General features: G+C 50.8%; 1 protein-coding gene across 1 annotated transcript; it reads left to right on the top strand.

Annotated features, from left to right (window-relative positions):
* Nucleotides 1–5,804: 5,804 nt before the first annotated feature.
* On the top strand, nt 5,805–9,480 carry J4E78_005756 (uncharacterized protein; the record flags this gene model as incomplete). Its single annotated transcript, XM_049366372.1, has 2 exons — nt 5,805–5,810; nt 5,935–9,480. The coding sequence occupies 2 exons, from the start codon at nt 5,805–5,807 to the stop codon at nt 9,478–9,480; spliced, it is 3,552 nt and encodes a 1,183-aa protein (XP_049222098.1).
* Nucleotides 9,481–10,716: the final 1,236 nt, after the last annotated feature.

Raw genomic sequence — 10,716 nt, 5'->3', positions numbered from 1 at the left:
CTGGGTATGGGTAATACTGGTCATACTCCTGATCGTCGCGAAACCAGCATAGGCCTGAAATGAAGTCATTCTTCCACAAACCAGCACAATACTCGTCCTGAAAGAAACTCTGGAAATTGTGTGCAAGACCTGATAAGGCAGGGAAAAAATCCGAATCGTATGTGAGCTGGCACTTGGTAAACGCTCTGACAATATCCATCCAAGCATTTCGTTGCGTTGACTGCTCGCAATTCTCGCTGCAATTGGCAAGAATCTTCCCTAGGCGGACATTTGGTTCCGGAAGATCCCATGGAAACCCGCGTGGAAACATCTCGCATGCAACAAGCTCAGAACATTCCCAGACTATCTGTTTTCCAAAGTATAATGTTCTAGGACTGAGGAGACGCTCCTGTAGTACCCATCCGCGTTTGAAGAGAGCACTGTCCTGAAAGTTCTCCTCCGGGGATGAGCCCCAGAAGAAGCACCTGTACTCTTTGCCTTTTCGCTTGATTTCAAACGAAGATGGAGACCAAAACGAAGGGTCTCGATCTGCAAACAAGCCTGTGCTCAGCCCTGGTGATGGGATATGTTCAGTAGCAAAACCAAGTAAGTCATGACTTGGGTCCGTAGGGGGGTCTTGTAAAGCGAACCAGTCATACCTCTCTACACTCGTTCTGTTTCCATCTCTTAGATGCCAATCATTTTTAACACCCATACTGCGATCAAAGTTGCTATCTCTGCGCAGCTCGCTGTCAGGTGCTAAGGCGCTTTCTGCTGATGACATTATAGCATCGGCAGCTCCAGTGGCGCCAACGTTGAGGAAGGCATTTTGATAAACGTGATTCATCTTGGATATTTCGGATGCCTTGTCAGCCTCATCATCTTGTATGATACACAGAGCATCAATCCAGACATATGGTATTTTTAACGCCCCAGCCAGATTGAAAACGTCTTGGAATAGCTGCGGCAGCTCGGATACGTTTACACCCCGCTCGAACTTCTCGATATTACATCGCAGCAGCTTCGGCATCTGACTCCGCCATTTGTGGCTGACCGTGATATACACAGGGGCTTCTGAGATCAACGTGTGTGCCGTGGCTACAATCTTCACTTTTAGCGGACTAATCGCAAGCAAGCGCGATGGTATCGTTGCTGCCGTCCGGATATCGGAAAGCTGATTGCAGCGCTTGTGGTTTTTGGAACACTCTTTGAACCATGCGGAAGCCTGATCCATGCATCGTTGGTCGCTGGTGCTATTGGGTAGAGCAGGCAAAGCAAGTTGGGTAAGAGAAGGATTGCTTTGCTCAACTTGAAAACTTGTCCGTTGATAAGGTGGAGCCGGACTGCTGTACCACGTTGTCGGTATAAGCTTCATTTCGAATGTCGTCGCCCATAATGAGTCCTCTCCGCTCTCTTTCATGGCAACGCTCCAAGGTCCGTCGTCCCTCCTACTGAGATCTAGGGACATTTCCCAACATGAGCATACTTCGCCCCGGCTCTGATGCGGAAGCCACGCGAATGCTTTGCATAAAGGGCAACCGCGTTCTGCCGACAGCACGATATTACGTCCCTCACGCGTGACTCGACACGTATCAGTCACATCCTTATCCGGCTGTATAAGGATTTCCTGGCAACCAGCGCAGACGGATTGTTCATTTGTCGGCGGCGGGGGCGAAGAACGCAGGACAGACTCCATATTGATCAATCTACGCGGAAGTAGTTAGCTTTAGAGAAGCTGCAGGTTGCAAGATTGTTAGATGGAGACAAATACACCGCAGCATCTGCTATTGGTGTTAAACAAAGAACAGACAATGTGACATTAGTAGACGCCGAAGAATCAAAAAGAGAAGATGTTCTTGTGCCTACCTGCATGTGTGCAGCGCGTGTTGAAGATGAAGCGAATTGACATCTAGCTAAGGCACACCGATGCCAAAAGGATGTGATTGTATGAGACCAGCTACTGTTATGGGGGCAGTGGTCACCGGGCGCGGGCCTCAGTAGACGATGCGATGGTTACCGGAAAGAGCACTCAGTAGGACGCGGTCGCTGACAAGAGAGACAAGTTCGTGATCGTCCTGAGGTTGACTCGGCGCGTTGTTTGATATGGCCAAGCGAATGGAATAATCTATTATTCTTACTTCTGTATCTCTGTTACCAGATCAGGTGTGTTGCTCTTTCCATGATGAAACAGACTGTCGCGAACGGCGGTTGCCTTCGTAGCATACCCCGCACCACGAGGCAGGCTACCCTCTGAAAGTGGCTTTGCACATGTCTACCACTGATGTCATCGGTGCCTTCCTCTCAGCACGGTCCTTCAACCGACTGAATTCGTATTCGCGGAACTTGTTAATCGGTATCATACAATTGTGATCGTGTGGCGCTCGCTTCTAGACAGGTCCCAATCATCGAACTCACGGTACTCGCAGGGTTCGTCACTACAGCCCAAACAATGCCTGAACATGCCAATCCTCCGATAAGTTTGCAACCGCTGATCTATACATTCGACGATCAATCCAAGCAGCACTCTGACTTCATCCATTTTGCGCGAAGTCCCGAATGTCGTATCGTAGTGATGGAGGATAAAATGAAAGCCGCCGCTAGAGGACCGGAGCGCATCTGCAGTGCATCCGGCATCGTAAACCTCGTAGCTGAAGGGGAAAGAGTCGATGATTAGGGGTGTTTTCTCGTAATGTCTTCCACTGCTCCGTACCATGTGGCCAGAGATTCGCAATTTACCGCTAGATAGTCTGCCTGAACCCAGTTCATCGTCCTGTTTCGTCTCGATAGACTCGACTCTGGCGATAATCTTCTCTGAGGATGAGGATTCGTTTGAGTCCCAATGCATCGGAAACCCCACTGGAATGGCAACCGACGCCCATGACCAAGATGGTGCTGCTCTTGTAAGTCAAAAGTGGGACCGGCTGCTGCTAGGTGATAATACCTCTATACTTCTCTGGGTAGACTTCAAGCTGGCGTCCATGTATTTCGTGCTTTACAAACCATGCAAGCTCATGGATTATATCATTGCGCCACATTCCCACCAGATAGTCATCTTGAAGTACCTCTTCAAACTGACGCTGAAGGCCTAACAGGGCCGGGAAACAATCCTCTCCGAAAGATAATTTGCAGCTTGAGAACCATTCAACAACTTGCATCCAGCTTCGATACACATCAGACTTGTAGTGTTCTCCTACTCGAGATGGAACGTTCTCTTCGAGTAGTGTGGTAATGCGGAGAGGGAAAGAATGTCCAAACCTCACGCTAAAGAAAGGCTGTGCCTTCTTCTCCGGAAAGGATTCACATGCCGAGGTCTCGGTGCATTCCCAGTGTATTTGTTCTCCGTAATAGATCGACCTCGGACTGAGTAAACGCTCTTGCAACACCCATCCGCGACCCATGAGCGGGGCCTTCGCAATCTCTTCAAAAGCGGCGGACCCGTAGACTCGAAGCTGCAAGTCTTTACCAAGCCATCTAATATTAACAGCGAAAGGCGTATGTTGCCTCGGATCGCGCGTCGTGAATAAGCCAACCCCCGTTTCCTTTGTCGTCCCTTGATCCAGAAGGCCACCAATGTTCAGCAGCGCGCCTTGGTAAATCTTCCCCATCAAAGCAATCTCTCGATGCACATCGGCGACGTCGTCTTGAATGATGCATAGCGCATCTATCCAGAGATATTCGATACTCAGTTCTCTAACGAGAAAGATGGCATCTTGAAAGGTTCGTGGTAAGGCCTCCTGGTCAATTCCTCGTTGCATTCTCGAAAGGTTATCTCGCAGCAGCTTCGGCGTTATGCTGGCTTGCCATCTGTGACTCAGCGTTACGTAGTGCGCAGTTCCAAGATCATCGATATCGTCTTTCAGGACAAGCCGCACGTAGTCTTTTTCTAGACACAATAGACGCGCAGGAAACGTGGCGTAAGTGTGGGTCAGTCTTGCCTTCCCACATCGTTCATGACTTCCTAAACAGTGCTGCATCCAGTTCGACGCCTGATCGAGACATCTTTGGTCTTTTGTGTGTCGCGCCATGAGGCTTGTCGGTACCATGAAGCCTTTGTTCGGGGCGTTGTGTTCCATATACAGATAGTGCGATGTATCTTTCGTATCATCTTTCGGGTAGATGCGAAAGACTCCTGGAATAAACCAGGGATTTTGCGCAGACACATCTAGGCCGCTATTGAGCTCCAAATTCTTGATAGAGCCGTATTTCTCTGTGAGTGTGCATTGGTGGCAAATGCAAATTCGGCAACCCTTTGCAGCTGCATCAGCAATGCATCGTGGATCGTAAGTAACCGCTTTGTACTTTCCATCAGATTCTTCCGGAATATCGAAAGCCCTCTGGCACACGGTACATAGTGAAGCATCCTCTAAAGCCATGTTGGCGATGGGTTCTCAGGATTATGCGATTTGGTCCATCCAAATCAGCGGGGAACTATATTTAAGTACCGATAGACTGTCGAGAAGTCAGTTGCATAATCTGGCAATAATTTGACCCTGAAGCAGGGACCAAGGCTTCGAGTGTGCCTCTTGCGATACCTACGTAGTAGTGAATGGATGAATGCTCACTATCGTTACTGGGGCTCATCCCGATAACCTGTAGCACACATCGAACGTGGAATGAACAGCAAGATAGCATTAGCTCATATTCAGCTGTAGGATGAGCTATCGGTACCCTTGGATCAGGTTCATTGTTCGCATGGAAGAACCTTACCCCGCACTGCGACATTGGGATTAGGCAGCCGGTTCAAGCATGTCGTCACTTCTGCCAAGATCAATACCAAACAATACAGTATGATACTATACTGGACGTGCAATGGGTTAGATCACCAGATATGTTGTTATGGAAGACTAGAGACGAATCGCCATTGAGCCACGATAGCGATGAGCTGGTGTTTATCTCCGTTGGTAAGTCCGCCTTGAGGTGGCAGCCTGGGACTTGCCAATCAAGGCATCTCATTCCTCTCTTATCTGTATATATCATTCCCAGCTAGTGTAGGATTCCGCTTCTGCGATAGCGTGCAGCTGTTACGATAGTGCTGCTCTACCATTGTCTCTTGTTGGTTTAACGCGTTGTTTCCACGCTTTGATCCGCAGACTACTGCGTGCGGTCTCTCAACTTTCGTCTTTGCATAGTCATTTGCAAGTACGCAGAATTCATCATGAATTGCTCTCTCGTCTCTGATGATAGCTTCGGCCCTCAGTATTGCGACGACTTCGACTTCACACTATTCTTCGAACAGAGCTTCTTCCAGATTGCGCCATGCGCTCTACTACTCCTCGCTCTCCCAATACGAGCCTCTCAATTGCGACGACAAGAAGCGAAGTGCGAGAGATCATGGACGCGCCTTTGCAAGCAAACCATCATATCATTCTTGGCTCTGAGCCAATGCGCTTTACTAGTATCTTGGGCGCTTACAAAGAATACTAGTCAAACCGCTGGGGCAGCGGCAAGCTTGTCTTTCCTTGCTTGCTTGGGCCTGCTTTGGCTGTCTTCCGTTGAGCACATGCGCTCAGCGAAGCCCAGCGATGTCATCAGCGTCTTCATCCTCATATCGATCATCCTGGACATTCCACAGGCTCGTACCTTATGGCTGCGTCATCGCTCAGACACCGCCGTCGCGGCCACTTTTACTGCTTGCCTAGCCATCAAGATTGTCATACTCTTTTTCGAAGCACGATCCAAGAGACCATGGCTGCTTCCACCATATCAAGCCTACGCGCCGGAGGCACTCGCAAATATCTTCGATCGAACTGTGCTGTGGTGGCTTGGCCCACTCTTTCTCCTCGCGTATCGAAAGAACATTAAGTTCGAGGATTTGTACGGTATCGATGACAGTCTGTTATCCGAATCAGTGGAGGATCGGTTTATGCACTATTGGTCACGCTTTCGTAAGTCAGACTTCGATACCACTTAAGCCTGCTTCTGACTAGATTAACAGGCCAATACAACGTCAAAAAGCGCCCTCTACTGCAAGCAATGGTCCTGACAACGAAGTGGAGTCTACTTGCGACTATATTGCCACGTCTCTGTCTCAGCGCTGTGAAGCTCACCCAGCCTCTTCTGATTGACAGAATAACAAAATGGCTTGGTGATGCCTCGCGAGATCATGATACCGGGAAAGGTTTGATTGCCGCGACGATGCTCATCTACCTGGTTATGGCCCTCTTGACTGTGACGTACAGAAGGCAGGCCGACCGATTTCTCACTACGCTGCGCGGGATTTTCATCTCCGCATTGCATTCGCAGAGCTTGGCCCTTTCCAACACCCAGCTCTCAGATGGGAATATGCTCACGCTAGTGAGCACCGACGTGTTGCGCATTGGCATGAGCTTGCAGCGAGTCGGAGAGATGTTCGCTGCCCCGTTCGAGATTATCGGTGTTGCCGCCTTACTAGCTCGTCAAAGCGGTAATTCTTGCATTGCTCCGATCGCAGTGGGGATCGCAGTGCCCATCATTAGTGCTGTCAATAGCAAACGAGGTCTGCCGATGCAGAAAATCTGGCTCGAAGCCATTCAACGACGGGTCGCATACACGACAGCCGTGCTCGGTTGCTCCAAAGGCTTCAAGATGCTGGGGTTGACCGAGTTCCTGTCGAATCAGATTCAAGGGCTGAGAGTGAAGGAACTTGCTGACTATGCTGGATACCGGAAATTTGTCGCTGTCAGGGAAACGCTTGCTTCAGTACCCAATGCCTTGGGGCCTACTCTTACCCTCATGATGTTTACCCTGATCAATGGTGGTGACAAGCTGACTCCGAGTGTGGCATTCAGTACTTTGTCGTTGGTCTCGCTTCTGTCCGCGCCGATACAACAGGTGGTGTGGGCCATTATTGACCTCCAGTTGGCCCAGACGAGCCTTTTGCGCATTCAGGCCTTTCTGCTTAGCGACGATGGCAACAACGTTGAGCCCTCGTTCGATATAAACAGTGCTTCCTCATCCATTGAGATGACGGCGATGGTTCCAAATGGCGTTAGTCTGACCGATGCGACAGTATACGCCGGTGGCAATCCTCAACGGCCTATCCTTAAAGACATCTCCCTAGATCTACAAAAAGGGTTTTTCGCCCTCGTACTCGGACCAGTAGGATGTGGGAAGTCAACTCTACTTCGTGCTGTCATTGGCGACATGAAGCTGGATGGTGGCAGTCGCACCGTTTCGAGACATTTCCACTCATTCGCATTATGCTCTCAAGAACCCTGGCTGCCCAACGACTCGATCCGGAACATTATCCTTGGAGAGTCCGATTACGATTCGATTTGGTACAGCACGGTTGTGAACGCATGCGCATTATCGACCGACGTTGCCCGATTTCCGGCCGGAGATCACACAACTGTAGGTAACCAAGGCATGTCGCTGAGTGGAGGACAGAAGCAACGTCTCGCCCTCGCAAGAGCGCTCTATTCGCGGATCCCTGTTTTGGTACTGGACGACATTTTCAGTGGCCTGGACATCAACTCTCTCAAACATATTGCTGGATCTGTCTTCGGCTCCTCCGGTATAGCCAAGCGGCATGGTCTTACAATCCTCATGACCACTCATACCGCCACGTATTTTGTCCAGCAGGCCGATCGGATAGTCGTCTTGGGAAGTGACGGTAGAATTACTGAGCAAGGGTCGTTCGAGAAGCTGACAAGCAATCCGAACAGTTTTCTTCATACCATCGAGCTTCGGGAAGAGAACGCAGCCAATACGTCCGAAGAGCCAAACGATGCTGTTCAAATTCCGACGAATCCGGTCGGCGAGTCAGACGATGCTCTGGAGTCTCCCTCTGCACGCCGGACTGGAGAGTTCTCTACCTATGCATACTGGTTCAGATCATTCGGATTGAGATTTTCCCTTCTGTTCCTAGCCGCAACATTGTTGGCAGGGTTCTTCTGGAAGTTTATGGAGATCTGGGTTCGGTGGTGGTCTGACGCAGAAGCATCGCGACACTCTCTGGGATATTGGATCGGTTGGCATATTGCGTTCGCGCTGCTCGCATTGTTGTTCGATTTTGCCAAATTCTGGACTATCCTCGTGTGGGCCGTACCTCACTCATCAGCGCACCTCCATCAACGCATCTTGAGCAGCGTAATGAACGCCCCATACTGGTTCTTCTTCAAGACGAATCTGGGGTCGATCGTGAATCGCTTCTCCAATGACATGACGTTGATCGAGAGCGCTGCTGCCGGTCCTATCTTGCAAGCTTCGGAGAGCCTTACGATGGTATTGGGCAGCGCAGCATTGATACTGGCCGGATCGAGCTACGCCAGTGCCACTCTGCCGTTCCTGCTTTTGGCGGTCTATCTATTACAGCGATTTTACCTTCGCACGTCGCGCCAGCTCCGTCACATGGACCTCGAAACACAGGCGCCTTTGGTTGACGCGATCCAGGAGACGATGTATGGCGTTTCGACCATTCGCGCCTTTGGATGGCAATCTGCTTCCCATGGGAAATTCATCAGCCTTTTGGACCGTTCTCAACGCCCGCATTACCTTCTGCTGTGTATCCAACGATGGTTGGGCCTCATGCTGGACCTTCTGACAGCTGTGATCGCCACCGCTGTCGTAGCCCTAGCTGTCAGCGTGCCGTCGACATCATCTGCGAGTTCTCTAGGTTTAGCCTTGCTCAACATCTTGGGGTTTAACGGTCAACTCTCCACTTTCGTAGTCGCCTGGACAACGATCGAGACGTCTGCCAGTGCCGTCTTTCGCTGCCAGAATTTCGAACGAACGACTCCAGACGAGCAATCGCGACTGGAAATTGCGAAAACGAATGAACACTGGCCGGTAGAAGGGAAGATCATCATCCAAGACTTGCGCGCTACCTATACCCCTGATGGTCCAGATATTCTCCACGGTATCAACCTTCGCATTGCACCAGGAACCAAAGTCGGCGTCTGCGGCAGGTCGGGAAGTGGAAAATCTTCTCTTTTGCTCTCGGTTTTCCACATGCTAGAAAACATTCCCAGTGGCAGTGTTTCCATCGATGATGTTGATATTACTACGCTTCCTCGAAGCTCACTCAGGGAACGCCTGACAGCGATTCCTCAAGAGACACTGATCATGCCTGGTTCGATGAGGGAGAATATGGACCCTTTGCAAAAGAGGAGTGTCGACGAGATGAACTCGGCTTTGGAGAAAGTCGGCCTCGCTTCACTGGTCGCTGATCGGGGTGGTATCGAAAGTGACATGGCCGACATTGGTCTGTCTCAAGGTGAACTACAACTATTCGCTGTTGCCAGGGCACTTCTACGCCCAAGCAAGATCCTGGCGGTGGACGAGATGACCTCTTCTATGGATTCGTTGTCAGAAAAGGTGATTCTTGATCTTGTGCGAACCGAGTTTGAAGGCAGTACAGTTGTAGCGGTTGCGCACCGGCTGGCTACCATTGTTGACTTTGACACCATTGTAGTCTTGGACGCGGGGCGCCTAGTTGAGTCTGGGCACCCCCATGAACTGCTTCAGAAACCGGACGGGCAGTTCCGGAGGATGTGGGACCAGCAGGAGTCACAGGATCGGTAAGTACCAATAGTTGAGTAGCTGGCCCATATACAAATGCCCAAACTCAGACCCAAGGCCGGGACATGTCCTGCTCTTATCATCTTGTTACATCTATCACAGTCCGTGACGCCGTTCGTGCTGATAAGTGATATGTAACCTTAAGCCAATTCAGGTAATGGAGCTCGTCCCAAGATACACAGTTCATGGCACCGCCCTGCATCTTGGTAGGAGTAAGCCAAGCCCTGATGATCCGACAAACCATCCCAAGCTCGAGGAAGATATCGACTGCCGACCTGCTTCTATCGGTATGCGCCTTACCGTCCCACGCGCTGCCGTGTAGCTGCCTTCTTACGCAACAGGCTCTGCGCCCATCTCCTTATGCACAAGAACGCATGTCGTCAAACTAGCCTCAACAAACGACAGCGATCATCGATGAACCGTCCTCGCTTAGCCTGTCGATCCGCCACACTGCATAAGCACGTGAAAGCCGCCGTTGTGGTGAAAAGTGGCGTGCTGTCTTTATCGCATCCTTCCCGGCAGGCCCACCTTCTCAAGAAGGAATGCCGATTATCGAGGTTCGGAGGAAGATGCATGCCGCGGTTCCATCGGGGCTCGGTAGCAGCTGATCAAAGGTGTTGTGACTCGTGATAGCCAAGCCATTGAGAAACAAAGACGAAAGGAGATTTTCTCGTAAGCTTGAGCCGCAACGCGTGATATGCAAGCTCCGCATCGGCGCCCGATGAGTAAGCGCGCTCAGCATGTGCGCCAAAACACGATTCGTGCGGTTTAGCAACACGGCAAACCTCGTCATCCACTTTCACATGCTTTGCAGGTTTCTATTCTCATTCAGGACCCAGAAGGGCCTCAACACGTTCCACCGTATTGATATCGAGACGCGCGCTGTCCTGCAATCCTGCTGATGCACAGGAGGTATCTATGCGGCACGTATGACGGAGCCAGTTCCCGTCACCGTTCAATGGCAGCGCTGGAATTGTCGACGTGATAAGAGAACCCAATTGCGAGGCGAGGACTCCTAGCTGCCATGCACGATGCCAACCGATCCATGGTAGGTTTGCGGCAAGCAATTGGACCTTCCGCGATAGCTGACGCGGAAGCGGAGTCGACGTACCGTATCATCGAGACGCGACCGATAGGACAAGAAATGCAAGCCCGACATATGCGTGTATACAGGGCGGCCAAGCTGTTTGAATATTTCGCCAACAGGAGGGGGGCGTGGCTGACCTTATCTGACGTCGC

Source organism: Alternaria triticimaculans (assembly GCF_023758025.1).
Source record: "Alternaria triticimaculans strain BMP 0046 chromosome Unknown scaffold_7, whole genome shotgun sequence".
Classification (NCBI taxonomy): Eukaryota; Fungi; Ascomycota; class Dothideomycetes; order Pleosporales; family Pleosporaceae; genus Alternaria; species Alternaria triticimaculans.
Note: the sequence above shows the minus strand (reverse complement) of the source record. Positions and strands in the feature narration are given on the sequence as shown.